At 37.1% G+C, this 19,958-nt stretch overlaps 1 protein-coding gene across 4 annotated transcripts in view; it reads right to left on the reverse strand.

Moving 5' to 3' along the window:
• STAG2 (STAG2 cohesin complex component) overlaps positions 1 to 19,958 on the reverse strand; it is a 176,759-nt gene that overhangs the window by 74,656 nt on the left and 82,145 nt on the right. For all 4 annotated transcript variants that reach the window (XM_062184586.1, XM_062184587.1, XM_062184588.1 and 1 more), the window contains exons 4-8: positions 16,885 to 17,049; positions 8,825 to 8,921; positions 5,314 to 5,390; positions 4,042 to 4,246; positions 748 to 899 (exon numbers count right to left, since the gene is read on the reverse strand). In XM_062184586.1, the coding sequence (XP_062040570.1) occupies positions 748 to 899; positions 4,042 to 4,246; positions 5,314 to 5,390; positions 8,825 to 8,921; positions 16,885 to 17,049 (696 nt within the window). The remainder of the gene's footprint in view (positions 1 to 747; positions 900 to 4,041; positions 4,247 to 5,313; positions 5,391 to 8,824; positions 8,922 to 16,884; positions 17,050 to 19,958) is intronic.

The following is a 19,958-nucleotide window of genomic DNA, read 5'->3' on the forward strand; positions in this document are numbered from 1 at the left end:
TGCATGGTCCTTTAAAAAAGTTAGTACTTCAGAAACAGACTATTTAAAATTACAGCTACTATCTCCCCCAAAATTGCAAGCTCAAGCAAATAATTTATGGACTACCATAACTATTTGAACTCAATAGCATTACTAATATTTTCAAAGTATCAGAATATGCCTGAGACTTAAAAATAAACATTTCTATTATAAAATAGAAGAATATTTTATCATCATAGAAGAGAGAATTTAATTTCAGAACACCAAAAGATCTTATTATTATTAAGCATAAGGCTGAAAAAAATATTTTCCTCATTCAAATTTGAATTTGGAGTACAATCTGTGTTAACCAAATGCCATCTACTATACAAAAAAGAAACACTGATTTAGATGGACAGCTTATACATTACTTCTCAAAGTGATCTCACATCTCATTTCACCCAAACAACAATGTGAGGGAGGGAGTGAAAACATGTATTTTCATAGTAAAGATGAGTACACTAAGCCTTAGATAAATTGTTAGACAGACCTAGGATTACACATTTAAAGTCAAATACTTTAGTGCACAAAAATAGTGAGCATACACACAACGTATTGTTGAGGTGGATTTTCAATAAAAGTTCAATTTAGGTATTTAAATTATTTGGAAATGTTCAATTTAAATCTTTCAAAAATTATATGACAAACTAATAAAATTGTATCAGAATTTAATGATGATCACATTGGTCACACATTAAAACTCTAAATGTTCAACATGAAAAAATATACCTCTTTCCGCTTTTGTAGCAGGAGTTCTAGCCTCTCATTGGCTCGTTTTCCAATCATTTTACTCCGTTCTGCCTCATACTGTCTTTGTGTATTATCCATATTAATGCTAAGATTTAGTGCCACATTCACCAAAGCTGTCATCAACTTCATGGCTATTTTTAAAAGCGTAAAATGTTGAAATTAGTCTAACAGGTCCAAAAAAATGACAAGATAAAACTAAAAGAGAAATAGATAGGCCACTCTGCTTCTAACAGAAAAAATGCAGCTGTGAACAAATGATAAATACAGTAAAATAGCTATACTGTGTTGAAAAATTACTATAAGTTAGTTACCTATATTAAGCACCTCTCGTGGATTATCTCCTAATCCTCACAACATCTCTCAGTGAGTATTATCCCCATTTCATTCATGAAGAAATTTAAGTTCAAGAAGATTAAGAAGTTTGTATCAGAAATGTAATTTATATAAGTAGTTAAACCATGATTCAAACAAATGTAATCCAACTGAATACTCTGTTTAAAAGCCACTATTCAATAATAGGCGCCCAAAATGTCCTTTTCCAAAAATCATGATTCCTCTTACGAGCAAATTTTAGTTCATACAGAAGTCAATTAGCTATCTCAGTAGCGAAAGGGAACTTAAAATGTTCAAGACCAAAAACAAAAATGTTTTAGATTTACAAATGTTGAAGAGCTCCATCAGTGTTTCCTTTCCTGAAATATCACTCAGCTACCTAGCATCATAAACATAATGATGAAGTTGTAAATAATACATCTTATGAAAACAATAAAATGATATCCAATAAGGTGTTTTTCATAAAATCTCCTCCAGATCCCCACCTGCTGTTACTGAACCTTTAACCCTGAGATAAGATTTTTACTGCCCAGGATTTCAAACATGTTAATCGAAATATTTGATTCTTTTTATATTTATTTGAAAAGCACAGAGCCACAGTGAGAGATCTCCCATTTGGTAATTCATACCACCTGCCTATAATTGGACCAAGAACCCAAAAACACAATCCACGTCTCCCATGTATAGGTGGCATGAACCCAATTCACTTGAGCCATCATTGCTGCCTCCCAGGGTCTGCATGGTGGGAAGCTGGAAGTGAGGAGCCAGAGTTAGGAGCCAGAGTCTGGAATCAAATCCAGGTATTCAGAATGTGAGATACATGTATCTTAGCTAACTAAGTTAGCTCCTAAAGTTCTTATCATTTTATGCTTTCTCAAGCTTTTCCCAGACTATTTCTCAGACGATACACTGTAAGATACAGCAAAGCATAACTGTATCTCGCAATTTTCTGCTCAAAGCCATCTTATACATTCAACAAACCAAAGTATCACTCTGATGTAAAATTATTCACATTAGGCCATGTTTATTTTTATTTGCTTTCAACTTCAAGTTCTTGTCACTGAATGCTATCTTAAGTACATAAAACAATGTCACATTCATTTTCTGACTTCAAATCAAAAAGCAAAACTAGAACCTACAGGAAACCATCTGTTTTATTTTTAAATAATGGAGGTCTTAAAAGGACATCTGTAATCAAAGTATTAATTCTTTGAGAAAGTATACTAAAAAAATATAGAGAATAAAAGTGTTTGAAGTTTGAAATCAAAATGCAATTAAGGCTTAAGATACTATCATAACAATTAAAGCAAGAAAAAACAAAGCCTATTTGACTTATTCAAACTCAAACCAAATAGCCCATATCCAATAACAATATAGTGATCAGCAATTTAACTTTAGCACAAAGGAGTAATAAAATATTTTATTCATGCAAACACCAATAATCATTGTCCTAGGATTAGCTATGCAAGGTATAAAACTGTAACTCATTTCACTAAAATTTTAGGATCAAAGAATTTGACACAGACTAAAGTCAGCTAAAAACAGTAGAAAAATCAACTTTTCCCAGTGTGATTAACAGAATAAGCATCAGTCAGTAGGGTCTATTCTACCTGGAGGGGCAAATCAGAAACAAACTTTAGGGTCAGCCGGCGCCGCTAGGTTCTAGTCCCAGTCGGGGTGCCGGATTCTGTCCCGGTTGCCCCCCTTCCAGGCCAGCTCTCTGCTGTGGCCAGGGAGTGCAGTGGAGGATGGCCCAAGTGCTTGGGCCCTGCACCCCATGGGAAACCAGGAGAAGCACCTGGCTCCTGCCTTCGGAACAGCGCGGTCCGCCCGGCCACAGCGCACCGGCCGCGGCGGCCATTGGAGGGTGAACCAACGGCAAAAAGGAAGACCTTTCTCTCTGTCTCTCTCTCTCACTGTCCACTCTGCCTGTCAAAAAAAATGTTTAAAAAAAAAAAACTTTAGGGTCATCAGGACTACATATTTAAAATGATTATGACAGCCTTCCCAAATCTTCCCAAATAACAATATTTTAAGAATCCAATGCATACATATTGGCCAATTTTCCTGTGTGTATAGCATAGTAATCAAATGTTTTTAACACAAGAAAACTGCCATGAGTACTTCAAAGCACATAGAAAAATAGAGGTAAAAGTAATTTAGTTTTTGTGAAAAAATGAAATCTGCTCTCTGCTGTGGCCCCGGGAAGGCAGTGGAGGATGGCCCAGGAGCTTGGGCCCTGCACCCACATGGGAGACCAGGAGGAAGCACCTGGCTCCTGGCTTCGGATCGGTGCAGCATGCCGGCCGTAGCGGCCATTTGGGGGTGAACCAACAGAAAAGGAAGACCTTTCTCTCTGTCTCTCTCTCTCTCTCTGTCTAACTCTGCCTGTCAAAAAATAAATAAATAAATAAATAGATACCATCCCATTTGAAGTAATTGATTGGGGTGGGGGTAGGGAAGAGTGTCCTGTTTACTGACCACTTTATAAATAAAAGTAGTCCATGTAACTATTGTTTCCTTTCTCTTTTTTATTTTTTAATCATTTGAAAGACACAGAGATGGAGAGAAAGAAACAGAGAAAGCAAATTAGAGCACCCATTTTCTGTCTCGCTCCTGAAATGCCCACAAAGGCCCCTGGCCAGAAGGAACAGACCAAAGAAGTCAAAACCAAAGCTTGGAGCCAGGGACCTAACCCAGGTCTCCAATGTGGGTAACATGAATTTAGCTCCTGGAGGGATTACTGCTGCCTTCCAAATTCTGTGCCAGCAGAAAGCTGAAGTCAAACACAGAATTCACACACTCTGTCATGTCACATGGGTGTCCCAAAGGGTATCCCGACTGTCAGACCAAATGTCTACTCCTCTCCTTTCGGTTTTAATGAGAACCTTGTTCAACTTTAACCTAAGCAATACACAGAAAACATTTCTAATTACTAACCTGCCAGGGTGCTTGTATGTCGAAATGCTCTGACTTGTGAGTCAGACAATCCTGTAAGAAGTGAAATGACTGTATCCATCATGTACTCATCATATATGATACTATATTGACATTGCCGTACTAATACACCAATGAATTCACAAAAACTGGATTTGAACTTTTTCCATTGAGGACCAGCCATGGTAAGTGGATAATCTCCACTATCCTAGAAGAAAAATTGTAAACAGTGATTTAATTTTCAAAGCAAAACAATGTGTAACTTATTTTTGAAATACCCTAGGCAAATGCATGATAAAGACCGATTTATCTCACCCTTGTTCTCCAATGATTCCTCAAAGCAAGCAGGAACATAAAGTGTAAAGGTAGAGGTACCTTTGAACACTCTCTTATTTAAAATCAAAATGCATATTCTGAATTCAGTTTACCAATAAAAATATATACTAATAACTCAGGGGTTAAACCCCATTCAAAGGAAAGCATTCAATTAATAAGAAGGCATATTTATTAAATTTCTCTTTTAAAAAGCAAATAAAATTACATTTTAAATATCTTCAAAATGATGGAATCATTTTTCTGCTAGTCTAATGAAATAACGTATGACGTAAATATCAAGGAAAGATAACAGGGTATGTTTTCATTAGCTGTAGGATAGGAAGACAGATTTAAATAATTATTTTTTAAAAAAAAATGAAATAACAGCTAGTAAAGCGTAGAATGAAAAGGTACTCAAGTTTTCATTTGTACAAAGATGGGGAATTCTCCAATCTCAGATTAAATTGAGACTTTCCACAAATAATTAGAAACAATTCCTTAAAACAGATCAATAGCATACAGAAAACAAAGGGTCGCTGACAAGAATATTTTAGAAACAAGGCAATTTTATCAGATGGTACTTTTTAATACAATTTTTTTTTTATTTTAAGCCATTCCATGTAAAACTTGAATTGTCTCTCTGAAAAATACAGTCCTAATACTCTGCCAAAATGGTTTCTGTTGCATAGTCTGATTAGCTAATTTAGTTACTATATTGAAATACATCAAATTAATTGTTGCCAGCCACTAGTAAAAGCCTATGGAAAAGTGTTATTAACCCAAATTAACAGATAATGAAACTGACAAGACAATAATTTGTCCAAGGTCACACAGTCATCACCTGGTTAAATCTAAAGGTAAAGCTCTTATCCACACCATTAATACTGAAAATTTAAGAATACTTTTGAGAATAAAATCAACATGCATAAAATTATCAAAACATTTAGGGTAACAAGTTACCTCATCAAATTCTTCAGTCATTTTTCGAATTATCTCAGAGTTCTGCATATGTCTAAACATTTCTGCTGTGACAACTCCTGAAATTTGCAAATGGCAGAAGTTAATAAATCACCTAACAAAAAAACTGAACGAAACTTCGAAGTCAAAGAAGTCTATAAGTCACTTCAAAAAGGTTTATTTTTTCATTGCATTATCATTACCTATAACAATCACCTATAATGACAATGATAAATAAAGCACAAATGCCACTTTCATCATGAACAAGAAAACAGTCCCACACTTCTAACATTTTTCTTTCTAGCACAGCTTTGGTCATTCCTACTTGACTTACTTTACTCATATTAGTATAGTGTTGTCCTTCAGAATCTATTCAGAACTGGTTTCAAAAACCCTCAATACCCAAATCTGCAAATGTTCAAGTCTCCTATGAAAATCATAGTATTTGCCAATATCCTATACATATCCTCTTGAATACTTTAAATCATATCTAGACTATTTATAAATGAATAAAAGAATATCATTAATAAAAGAATATAAATGCCACATAAATAGTTGTATGATTTAGGAAATAATGACAAGAAACAAGGTCTACACAAAGTAGATACATTTTTTCCAAAAAATTTTATGTATATCCAGGGATGTAGAACTCAAAAATATAGAAGGCCAAGTGTACTGACTTTGCCCTTTTAACATGAGTGAGACAACATGGGTGGGGAGGTGGGAGATAGCAAGAGTTTTAGAATTTTCAAGGATGGGAGATGATAGAAGGAAGAGCATACGCTAAAATAAATGAAAATTACCCAAGTGGAGGTCAAACATCAAAAGAAGTATTTCAAGGAAACACAACATTGTAGGAAGATTAGGTACATTGGTACCTCTGATGGGGTATCAATAGAAGGAGAGGAAGTCAAGGATGAGAGTAGGGCAAGGACAGGGAAGAGACAGACAGAGGAAAGAAGATAATACAAATACAAAAGCTGTATTTTCAAACCCATATTCTTATTGTTGGATTATTTATTTACTTACCAATCTTGTCACTAGGAATACCATAAATATAGTAACATCTAAAAGAATGTCTTGTCACAAAAGTTAATATTTATAATAATTGGATACAATAAATATATATGCTTGGATTTTGTGTGTCTGTGTTTATATATAGCTGCAAAGCTATGATCCCAACTTCACAGATGAGGAAACTTGAGTCTAATACTCAGATAAATTAAATAGTTTAGGATAATTCATCCATATTATATTCTCCTCTCTGGGTGAGATTAATTTCCAGTGGTGCCTCAAAGAGCCCTTACCTACCAAAACCTGAAAAAAACAAGTAATTATGCTTTTTCTTTTGACAGGCAGAGTAGACAGTGAGAGAGAGAGAGAGAGAGAGAGAGAGAGAGAGAGAAAGGTCTTCCTTTGCTGTTGGTTCACCCCCCAATGGCCACCGCACTGCGGCCGGGCGGACCGCGCTATTCCGAAGGCAGGAGCCAGGTGCTTCTCCTGGTCTCCCATGGGGTGCAGGGCCCAAGCACTTGGGCCATCCTCCACTGCACTCCCGGGCCACAGCAGAGAGCTGGACTGGAAGAGGAGCAACCGGGACAGAATCCGGTGCCCCGACCAGGACTAGAACTCGGGGTGCCGGCGCCACAGGCAGAGGATTAGTCTATTGAGCCGCAGCGCTGGCCACAAGTAAATGCTTTTAAAAAGAAAAAAGATTAATGAATTCAAAAGAAAGCATCATTTCTCTGGTTGCAGAAAACAATCTCAAAAATCTTTTGAAAGACCTTGATTCTAATCTAGAATCATGTATATCCCTTAATAATTTTCCCAGACTAGTATTAGTTAGGTACTGTACACTTGGTAGTATTACAGAAGGACAAGCAACTCAATCCCTGAAATAAACACACTTATTTTGTACATTTTAGAAGCACCTGATTTCTAAAGCAACCACCTCCCTCCTCAAACCCCACCCCGTGGGGCAACCCTGGCCAAACCAGCCAGAAACCCAAAATTAGATAACATTGGGCCTCAAAGCAGAAAAGAAATTATCTGTCACAAACCACATTTAACCCCAGAGTTGGGTGTGATGCCACCATTAGAACAGCATTATCAGAGCCCAATGCCCAAAAACTGTGGGGGAGATGAATTGAGACTGCTAAAAAAATGATAAATAAAAATTAACAACCAAAAATAAAGCAAGGAAACAACATTGGCCAGAGTCACAATAAAAAAAAAAAAAAAGGCAGTCTGGGACCATTCAGCGTAGGGCCAAACATCCTTCCACACCTCAACGGCCACAGAATGCATCTTTGTATTATAGCAAAATAACTGATCCGATGTTCATAAGGACAACTCTGAGTTCACAATAAAAGGATAAAGTATAGAAGTTATAATTAAAGAAGTTTCTAACTCATGTATGAAAGAATTCTATCAACAATTCTGTGTAAAAGTATTTAATGGTATCAACTTTTCAATTAGATAAATTCCCCTTGGTGGAAGTTGATTGATTCAGAAATATGCATGGCAGTGTTCAAATCTATCAGATAATTTAAGTTTTAAACACCTTAAATTTTTAGACATCCTGACAATCTAGTTTGCAAGGAGGTATATCCAAATGTTAATTAAAGTAAGCTGGTTCTTTAATACTTCTTCCATATTTGTCTAAATTCATTCTCTAGCATCTTAACTTTTTACATCTATTATTAAGCAAACTTTCTTCATGGTTTTCTAGTGTCCATGGTTATTTCTCTGTGTATTCCATTTTCATAAAAATGGAAAACCCCTAGAAAAGTGCATAAAATGTTATTTGCCTGGGCATCTTCTAGAATTTCAAGGATGACCCAAGTATTAGAAAGACACATGATACATCAGAACCTGAACATGATCTTGACTCACTCATTGGCTGATCTAGAAGAGGATGTATGACTTGACTTACATAATATTTTTCCCCTGCTAAATGTCTGCCTAAGTTTCCCTCCACCCAGAAAAAAAGTTCAATAGTTTGTACTTTACCCACTCCAACCTCAAAAATCTTTGAAAATAAAAGTAAAACCACTTTATAAAAATGATGCTACTATCCACTGCAGAATTTCTCTAAGAACCAATAATCTCATTAACACCTTATTTAATTTACTTACTTACTTACTGTTATTTCTGGCACTTTTTAATTCCTTACACTTTAAAAGTCTCTGTCACTTGAACATGTATCTCTATATTATCTTTCTCTTCCCTTCTTAATCTTAAAACAAGATGCTCAAAGTAGGAAATATCTAATAAAAGTAACATAACAATTGTAAATTGCCAAGTTTTTAGATAACATTCACAGATGAATATAATTTTCTGAACAGACTTTCTCTCGTACTTTGTTCTTAGCTTTTTACTTACACTATGGATGGATATAATGTAAATAACTCAATATATTGTGGCCATTTTCCATATAAAATGCTAACATTTCTTCAGGTGGAACAAAAAAAGTGACCATTTAAGAGCTGTTTACAAAATAAATATATCTTACCTTTACAGCCTGAACACTGAATAAAAAAGTTGATGAGATCAAGGAGTGCTATATCTCGGTCATGCTTGTATGATTCTATCCAATCATCTACCACCGACTATAACAGAGGAAAAAAATACAATAATCAGTTTTTTTCTTCTTTAAGGTTCAATTAATCTGATGAAAGTCAGAAAATCCAACATTATTAAATATCACATTAAATTAACGTGTTTGTATACTGAAATTTAAAGTTCTATTTTAAGAGTAAAATAGAAACAAATTAATAACATAATTGTCTGATAGTAAAAAATGACAATCAATCTTCTATAATTATAAGAGCTGAAAATTCCAACTCAAGTCTATAAAGTGTAATTACCTATTATTTCTTAATGACATAAAAGGCATCCTAGGAAACATTAAAATTCAACTCATTTTTTGCTACAATATTATAACTGACGATATTTAAATATTAGCACAGTAGTGGAATAAAATTTTTTTAAAAAATTAAAGACATGAATGCCTGGGTTAATGAAGAAATGTTGAACAAAATAACATGGATTTTTCTGAAAAGTGAGCATAAATACTCCCATGTTAAAAAGGTAAATTGAATGCAAAATGCTAAATGAAGGCAAAAAAAAAAAAGACAGTTCATAGATCTAGCGAGTTAATACTGTTAGATATCTATGCTTTAGAGTTTATCTACAGATTAATTAAAATCCCTATCAAAATTTCAATTGACTATGTTACACAAATTAAAATGCTGATTCTAAAACTCTTACAAGGGATCCTGAACAGCCAAACTTATTTGAAAAAGAACAAAGCTGGAAGACTCATACTTCATGATTTTGAAACTTACAATGCTACAGTAATCAAGATAATGTAGTACTAGCAAAAAGACAGACATGTACATTAATGGAATAAAATTCAGAGTTTAGAAATAAAACCTGGATTATCAATGGGTGTCAAGACCATTCAATAGGGGGAAGAATAGTCTTTTTAACAAATAGTCCTGGGACAAGAAGATATACTCATTCAAAAGAATGAAATTGGATCCTAAATAATACCTTATACAATATTAAGTTCATATGGATCAAAGAACTAGCCAGAAAAGCTAGAGCTACAAAATTCTTAGAATACACAAATCTCTGTACCTTTTCATTTGACAAAGCCTTCTCAAATACTAGACCAAAAGCACAAGCAACAAAAGGGGGGAAAATTCTCACCTTTTCCAAAATACTGCAAAGGATTTCATTTTAAAAAAAACACACATATATACACAGAAATAACGAATCACAGAATGGGACAGCATATCTGCAAATCATGTATCTGATAACAGATTTGTGCCCAAAATATAAAAAGAACTCTTACAACTCAATTAAAGAAAAGTCAGCCAAACAACCTGATTAAAAATATCGGCAGGAGTGGGAGTTTGGTACAGTGATTTAAGTGCTACTTGAGACGGCTGCATCTCATATTGAAAGGATTCATGTGAGTCCCAACTACTCTGCTTCTAACCAATTTCCTGCTACTGCACATGTTGGGAGGTAGCAGGAGCTGGCTTAAGTGCTGAGGTCACTGCCAACCATTTCAGAGAACCAGAGTTCTGGACTCCTAGTTTCAGTCTGGCCCAGCCGTAGCTGGCTGCTGCAGGTATTTGAGGAGTGAAGCAGCAGATGGACGATCTTTCCTTGTCTCTGTCTTATAGAGAAATATGAAAATACAGAAGTCTTAAAAGTATATATGTGATCATATCAGAATAATGATATACAAGTAGTCAATAAGCACATGAAAAAATTATTAGCTATCAAGGAAATGCAAATCAAATACCACTCTGTACCCACTAAGATGGCTATAATAAAAATATAGATAACAACAAGCACTGAGAAAGATATACAGAAATAGAACACTCAAACACTGCTGGTAGGAATGTAAAATGGTGTAGCCACTTTGGAAGAAGTTTGGCGGCTACTCAAAAGGTTAAATATAGAAGTCACCATATGGCACTGCAATTTGACTCTCAGGTATATTATTACCCAAGAGAAATGGAAACAAAAATATATGTCCAAACAAAAACTTACATGGAAATATACTTAACAATGTTATTCACAGGACTGATGTTGTGGGATAGCAGGTTAAGCCTCTGCCTGTGGCACCAGCATCCCATATGTGCGCCAGATCGAGACCTGGCTGCATCACTTCCAATTTAGCTCCCTGCTGGTGTGCCTGGTAAAGTAGAGGAAGATGGCCCAAGTGCTTGAGCCCCTGTACCATGTGGGAGACCTGGAACAAGCTCCTGGCTCCTGGCTTTGGCTTGGCCCAGCCACAGCCGTTGCAGCCATCTGGGGAGTTAACCAGCAGATACAAGATTGATTCTCTCTCTTCCTATCTCTCCTACTCTGTCTGTGACTCTGCCTTTCAAATAAACTTAAAAAAAAAAACAGTATTACTCACACTGGTCAAAAAATGGAAACAAGCCAAATGCATATCAAGGAATGAATAGATAAACAAAGGTAGTAAATCCATACAATGGAATATGTTTGACAAGAAAAAAAGAATGAACTTACAATACAAGCTACAACATGGATGAACCTTGATAATATGCTAAGTCAAAGAAACTATTCATAAAAAACAAGAATTACATGATCCTATTGATATGAAAAGTCCAAAATAGGCAAATTACATAAAATGAATATGTGGTAGCCTAGAACTGAGGAAAGGGAAGTGACGACTAGCAGGTATGAGATTTCTTTTTCTAGGACGTTGAAAATATTCTAATATTAGACTGTAATGGTGATTCACACGTTTAGTTGAATATAGTAAAAACAGTAGAATTTACACCTTAAAAGGGTGAATTTTATGGTATGTGAGATATTGCAGTAGTTATGTTTTATATTTTTATTTATTTTATTTGCTTGAAGGATGGGGGTAGGGAGGATAGAAAGAGAGATCTCCTATCTGCCATTTCACTCCTCAAATGCCTGCCTGCAACAGCCAAGACTAGGCCAGGCCAAAGCCAGGAGCCAAGAAATCAATTAGGTGGTAGGAACCAGAGTACCTGAGCCATCACCTGATGCCTCCCAGGGTACACATTAGCAGGAAGCTGGAATCTTGGGGTGGCGCAGGAAGGGGCAGCAAGACCAGAATTAACATATTCAAGTCCTATGATGTTAGTGTCCCACCAGCAATTTAACCACAGTGCCAAATGCCCGCTGTATCTAGTAATGCTTTAAAAAAGAAAATAGGACAGAACTAAAAATAAAAGCAGTACTTCATTCCTTTGGTGGCAGAAAAAGTAACTTCAAAACTAATTTTTAAAAAAGGTAAATAAAGCAAATCAAAATCAAGATGATTAAACAATAGCTAATATAAGAAAAAAGGCCACAAGGGGAAAACGTTCCTAAGTTCTATGCTAATAAATATATAACCCCTACCATCCAAAAGTTGTACTTTGGAAATTCATGTTTATTAAATAAAAGTTAAATATATATATATATATATATATATATATATATATATATATATATAAAAAACCCAGGTAAAAACAGGGACTAAAATACATATAATTTAATGTACCAAAAAAAAAAAAAAACCTATGGTTACACAATAAAGAAATAAGGAACTATTACCTTAGTATTTCCTGGCTCATGAACGACTGGAATTATTCTAAAACTTTACTTAATTTCTACATCTTAATCTTTTTCCAAATTTCACAACAGCTTTTGCATATTAACCAACACAATTTACAAAGAAAATTTAAGATTTTTCCCAAATAACAATGTGGGCAATAGCAAGAGAATATATTATATTATAAATAGATTTTGATAATTTAAATACATGGTACATAATTAAATTCTTAAAAATATTAGATGGGTTTGAGTACAGCTCTACACCTGATTCTAATTTCTATTAATATACACCATGGAAGGCATAAGTTGATGGCTCAAGTAGTTAGATTTTTCTCACTCAAGTGGGAGAACCAGACTGAGTTCCCAGATCCTGGGCATTTGGGAGTAAATCAGTACATCGGCAGGGGGGAGTGCAACCAGTGCATGGGCAAGTGGGAGTGCAGAAGAGTGGACACGGGTGTGAGTGTGTGGGCATGTGGGTATGTTTGCATGGGTGTAGGATCTCTGTCCTTAATGTGTTGTCCAATGTGAAGTAATGCTATAACTAGTACTCAAACAGTATTTTACACTTTATGTTCTGTGTGGGTGCAAACTGATGCAATCTTTACTTAAGATATACTAAGTCGATCTTCTGTATATAAGGATAATTGAAAATGAATCTTGATGTGAATGGAATGGGAGAGGGAGCGGGAGATGGGAGGGGTGCGGGTGGGAGGGAAGTTATGGGGGGGAAAAAGCCACTGTAATCCATAAACTGTACTTTGGAAATTATATTTACTAAATAAAAGTTAAAAAAAATAAAAAATAAAAATATGGCCCCAGTAAGAGGTGGGGTCTAAATCCCCTTCCCTACAACAGAATGCAGTGATGCTACCAAGATTAGATGTCAGAAGGCCATGTAATCATCTACATTGGTCTGTTGAAGCACTAGCAAACTGAATACTACCTTTCAGAATATTCTCTGCAAACTCAGCTGTATCATAAGCCCAAGCTACACGGAAAGGTCATTTGTGGGTTCTACCGATAAGAGTTCTGAGCCCAGCCTTCCAGTTATTAGAGACTAGTCATCAAATATGAGAAAAGAAGTTTCCAGATGATCATGTACTCTGTGTTACTGTCAGGCATTCAACCTATTCCAATTTAGGCCTAAGCCATCAGGAAGCAGAAGTAAATTCCCCACTTAGTTCTGTCTGTATTACAGACCCACAAAATCATTAAACAATAAAACAGTGGTTATTTCACATCACTATAGTAGGGGAAGAGACCATTATCCAATCAAAATAAAAAACAATTGGGGTCAACCTTGTGGCATAGCATGTGAAGCATATGGATCCCATATGGATGCCAGTTTGAGCCCCAGCTGCTTCATTTCCAATCCAGCTCCCTACTAATACACCTAGCAAAGCAGTGGACGATGGCACAAATGCTAGAGTCCCTGCCACCCACCTGGGAGACCTGAATGAAGTTGCTGGCTACACACTTCAGCCTGGTCCAATCCTGGCCATGCAGCCATTTAGGGAGTGAACCAGCAGATAAAGATCTCTCTTTTTCCCTCTCTAACTCTGCCCTTCAAATAAATAAATATTTAATAAGTAAACTATTTTAAAAAATAATTCATGAACATCAAGTAGAATTTACAAAAGGGGCTGGCGCCATGGCTTAACAGGCTAATCCTCCGCCTTGCGGCGCTGGCACACCGGGTTCTAGTCCCGGTCGGGGCGTCGGATTCTATCCCGGTTGCCCCTCTTCCAGGCCAGCTCTCTGCTATGGCCCGGGAAGGCAGTGGAGGATGGCCCAAGTGCTTGGGCCCTGCACCCGCATGGGACACCAGGAGAAGCACCTGGCTCCTGGCTTCGGATCAGCGAGATGCGCCAGCCGCAGTGGCCATTGGAAGGTGAACCAACGGCAAAAAGGAAAACCTTTCTCTCTGTCTCTCTCTCTCTCACTATCCACTCTGCCTGTCAAAAAAAATAATAATAATTTACAAAAGGAAGACAGATTGCTATAATTTAAAAATAAAAAAAAGTGGAGCCAGCAATGTGGTGCAGTAGGTTAAGCTGTCATCTGAGATGCCTGCACCCAATATGAAGGGCTGTTCAAGTCCCAGCTACTCCAATTCCAATCCATCTCCCTGCTAATGTATCTGAGAAAGCAATGGAAGATGGCCGAAGTGCTTGGGCCCCTGGAACCCAAGTGAGAGACCCAGATGGAGTTCTAGGATCCTGACTTTGGCCTTGTCCAGCAACAGCCATTGTGGCCATTTGGAGAGTAAACAAGCAGGTGGATGATCTCTCTCTCTCTCTAACTCTGCCTTTCAAATAAATAAATCTATTTTTAAAACTGTAACCTATCACATAAAGATATGTCTAAAATTTTTAACCATAATGTGTTGATTTATCCCATTGATAAAATTAATCCAAAAGGGTAAATGGGTACAGGAAGGTAATTTATTAAATTAAGGAGTGACGGGTTGGCACTGTGGCACAGCAGGTAAAGCTGTCGCCTGCAGTGCTGGCATCCCATATGGGCACTGGTTCAAGTCCTGGCTGTTCTACTTCCAATTCAGCTCTCTGCTACAGCCTGGGAAAGCAGTAGAAGATGGCCCAAGTCCTTGGGCCGCTGCCCCCACATGGAAGACCCATAAGAAGCTCCTGACTTCGGTCTGGCCAACCTCCAATCAATGCGGCCATTTGGGGAATGAACCGGCAGATGGAAGATCTCTATCTCTCTCTTTCCCTTTCTCTTTCTCTCTATAACACTGCCTTTAAATTAAGAAGTGACTAAATAAACCAGAGACATTATTTTTGAAAGCCAAATTTACAACAAAAACAATCACTTAAAACATTAAAAAAGAGACGATTCCACATCCTGATTACAACTACAGAAAAGCAAACTTAAATAGACAAATAAGGGTGAATAGAATGCTGTGAAAAAATCTGCTATCAGTTCTTTAATCTGTAAAACTGATAACTCCAACCACTAAAAAGTATTTCTTCATGTAAAACTGTTCATTATTCCCAATGACATTCTAAGTTTTGCTTGCAGAACAGCAAGTATCTACTATAGTAAGCTCTGTATTTATTTATTTTTTTAACATTTATTTAATGAATATAAATTTCCAATGTACAGCTTATGGATTACAATGGCTTCCTCCTCCCATAACTTCCCTCCCACCCACAACCCTCCCCTCTCCCATTCCCTCTCCCCTTCCATTCACATCAAGATTCATTTTCAATTCTCTTTATATACAGAAGATCAGTTTAGTATATATTAAGTAAAGATTTCAACAGTTTGCCCCCACATAGAAACACAAAGTGAAACATACTGTTGGAGTACTAGTTATAGCATTAAATCACAATGTACAACTCATTAAGGACAGAGATCCCACATGAGGAGCAAGTGCACAGTGACTCCTGTTGTTGACCCAACAAATTGACACTCTTGTTTATGGCACCAGTAACCACCCTAGGCTCTCATCATGAGTTGCCAAGGCTATGGGAAGCCTTCCAAGTTCGCGGACTCTGATCATATTTAGACAAGGTCATAAAAGACAGAGTGAGGATAGTAACCAATGATCCTAAGAGTGGCATTAACCAGGTCTGAACAATTATACAGCATTAAGTGGGGAAGAGGACCATCAGTACACACAGGTTGGGAGTAGAGCCATTGGTGGTAGAGTAGAGGTTATGATTACAAAGGAATGAGGCCCAAGTGCGCTAACAGGCTAAACTCTGTATTTAAACAAGTTTTTGCATTTCATCTATTAACAAAAAGACTAAATGGCTACTTCTCAGAAAATAAACTGTGTGTGCCTATTGTTGATTACAGTTGAAAAATTATTCTCTGAAGCTTTTATAAATGAAATAAAAACTTTAAGTATGCATATTCATTGACTATGGTTTAGCAAACAACATGAATCCTCAGCTTTCTACCGTCATAAATTATGCAGATAAAACATAATTAGGATGATTTGACATGGACATGCCTCCAACTTTTTACTCTTCTGCTGTGAAGCAAGCACAAGTAATAAAATCTGTAATAGAAAACTGATCAAAATTCAATTCACTAAAGTGGCTAGTGTTATATTAGGTCACTCAACCAAGAATTCTACATGGGCGAAGGACTTCATATCTTAATGGCAGCTATGTAAATCCAGGGAAAATTGAAACCCCATAGCCAGGATTTGCATCAGCATATTTTTGACCAAACAGGTATTTTTTAATTTTATGCTACTAAAAGAAAATAATGTAGCCAAAAAACAACTTAAAACATAGCTTTAAAAGTCTTATATTTGAACAAACAGATCTCTAGAGTTTTTTTTCCCCATAATTTGATGCTTTTTCTATTAAGTAGCTTATTTTTTAAAAGCAATCAGAAAAAAAAAGAGCAATACTTGATATTACTCAAAAAGTTTAAAACACACAAATTAAATGGGAAGAACATGATTAATATTACCTGCATAGCACTTTTGCCCATTTTAACAACCTCAAACAACATCATGTTTTCCACTCCATTCTGTTGGTGATGACCATTCATTCGGTTTGGACCAGAAGGAGGTTTCCCTCCACCATTTCCACTTTTGGCCTTTTCTCCTGGGCCCTTTTTGCCTTTTTTACAAGTCTGCATAACGAAAAAATAAAGTTGGTTAAGTAATAGTACTATCCTTGAGAGTTCAAAACAGAGCTACAGAAGCAGCTGATAGGTATATCAGGGTACATCATTGTGTTGAAACTAGCAGAGGAATGTCAACCAATGAGGGTACTTCAAATAACACAAGGAAAAATGGAATCAAAAGATGTTTACTTTGCTGCAAAAAATTTTGAAATCCATGAATAGTATTTTCATAATACACATTCTCCATTAACATTTTGCAGACTTCTCACAAATGTTAAAAGAAGCTCAATAAATATTCCTTGAATGTAAATTTTCTATGAAGATCAACTACAATGAAACAAAATCCAGATTAAAGCTATCTTGAAAATTATTGTGAAATTGCAAATCCTCAAAATATCAATGTTTGAAAATCTCTACTAAAGTGATATGTGAGTTATAATCAGAGAAATCCCTAGTGTACTAAATCAAGACTTACTGTCTTAATTCAACATTTTAACTATTTCTATTGTGATCCTTATAAATCAGAACAAAGAATTCTGAACAGTATGAATAGGTCCTCATTCTTGTTCTGGACTCTCCCTCCAACATTTATCATGAATATTTTGATTAATGAACACTATGGAAAGGAAGTCCCATTACAAAAAGTTGTCATTATTAAGGTGGGCATTTCATGAGTCACTGAAAAGTTTCCTTGCGTGCCTTACTTAAAAAGTAATGCAATACAAGCAAAACACCTATTATGCCTTCTTAAAGAAAAGCCACTCCTTATTTCTTTTCTGTTTTTAAAAAAGATTTATTGATTCATTTGAAAGAGTTACACAGAGAGAGCGGGAGAGGCAGAGAAAGAGAAAGCGAGGTCTTCTATCCGTTGGTTCACTCCCCAATTAGCCACAACAGCCAGAGCTGCGCTCATCTGAAGCCAAGAGCCAGAGCTTCTTCCGGGTCTCCAATGCAGGTGTAGGGGCCTTGGGTCTTGGGCCCTCAGCCACTGCTTTTCCAGCCCATAGCAGAGAGCTGGATCAGAAGTAGAGCAGCCGAAACTCAAACCAGTGCCCATATGGGATGCCGGCACGGCAGGCAGTGGATTTACTCGCTACCCCACAGCACCGGCCCTGCCCATCTCCTTTCTAAAATGCCAGAGTTGAATTAAAATCTACAGAAAAAGATTTTTAACCCTTAGATTTGATGATTTTTTTTTTGACAGGCAGAGTGGATAGTGAGAGAGAGAAAGGTCTTCCTTATTTTGCCGCTGGTTCACCCTCCAATGGCTGCTGCGGCTGGCACATCGTGCTGATCCGAAACCAGGAGCCAGGTGCTTCTCCTGGTCTCCCATGCGGGTGCAGGGCCCAAGCACTTGGGCCATCCTCCACTGCCTTCCCGGGCCATAGCAGAGAGCTGGCCTAGAAGAGGGGCAACCGGGATAGAATCCAGCGCCCCAACCGGGACTAGAACCTGGTGTGCCGGCGCCGCTAGGCGGAGGATTAGCCTGTTAAGCCACGGCGCCGGCCTAGATTTAATGATTTCTAAAGTCTCTTTTTGACCCGCACTCTTCTGTGATCTAGACAGCGAGGCCAGCAAACTTTGTATAAAGCATCAGAGAATGAGTTATGTTAGGCTTTGTGGGTCATGTACCATTTCTGTCACATCAAACTCCCTCAAAAATGTAAAAAACCCTCATCACTCTTGGTGCAAAAACAAGACATGGTTTGTAGATCCCTGATCCAGAACTACTCTACTCTTAATCATCCCCAATACCTGAAAGTATTACTTGTTAAATCAGAGTATTTTGTTTCTTTTTTTTTTAAAGATTTGTTTTTTTAAGATATTTTAAAAGATTTATTTATTTATTTGAAAGGCAGAGTTACAGAAAGGCAGAGGCAGAGAGACAGAGAGAGTCTTCCATCCGCTGGTTCACTCCCCAGATGGCTAGAACGGCTGGAGCTGGGCTGATCCGAAGCCAGGAGCCAGGAGCTTCCTCCATGTCTCCCATATGGGTGCAGGGGCCCAAGAACTTGAGTCATCTTTTTCTGCTTTCCCAGGCCATAGCAGAGAGCTGGATGGGAAGTGGAGCAGCCAGGGCTAGAACCAACACCCACATGGGATGCCAGCACTGCAGGAGGTGGCTTTACACACCAAAGATTTATTTTTTGAAAGGTAGAGTTAAAGAGCAGGAGAGGGAGAGGCAGAGGGAGAAGTCTTCCATGCACTGGTTCATGCCCTAAATGCCCATTAATGGCCAGGCCAAAGACAGAAGCCAGGAGTTTTTCCAAGTCTCCCTCGTGAATGCAGGGGCCCAAATACTTGGGCCATTTTCTGCTGCTTTCCTAGGCACACTAGCAAGGAGCTGGATCAGAAGTGGAGCAGCTGGGACAGGAATCAGTGCCCATATAGGATGCAGGCAACAGCATAACTCACTGTGCCACAACACTGACCCTTGAGTATTTTGCTAATGACATTGTCTTTGTGAACTTAAATCATTAAAATTTCTAATTGTAGATTGAAAGACTTTTGTCCCCATTACAAGGAATTTCAGAGATAAGGTTGAAAAGAAAAAGAGTACCCTAGAAAAGTACAAAATGTTAATTAACATGGAGCTATGTGTTTCCAATTTATCAATCATATGCCTCAGTATTCCCTCAGTATGAAAAACTAATTAGCACAATTAAAATGGCTCAATGGATATGCTGTGCTAGCAGAAAAATGTGTAAGGAGTGATAATACAAGCAAGTACAAAAAGTAAACATGCTAACCTAAGCAGTCTTGTAGAGAAAAATCAAAAGACTTTCGGATGTGGTATACTGTAGTGAGTTAAGTGCACAGAACTGGACTCAAATCCTCTAACTACAAAGATTCTCTGGACCTCAGTCTTCTAAGTATAAAAAAAGAAGTTTTCTAATCCATAGAGTTGGGCAAAT

The sequence above is a fragment of the Lepus europaeus genome, chromosome X (assembly GCF_033115175.1).
Source record: "Lepus europaeus isolate LE1 chromosome X, mLepTim1.pri, whole genome shotgun sequence".
Taxonomy (NCBI): Eukaryota; Metazoa; Chordata; class Mammalia; order Lagomorpha; family Leporidae; genus Lepus; species Lepus europaeus.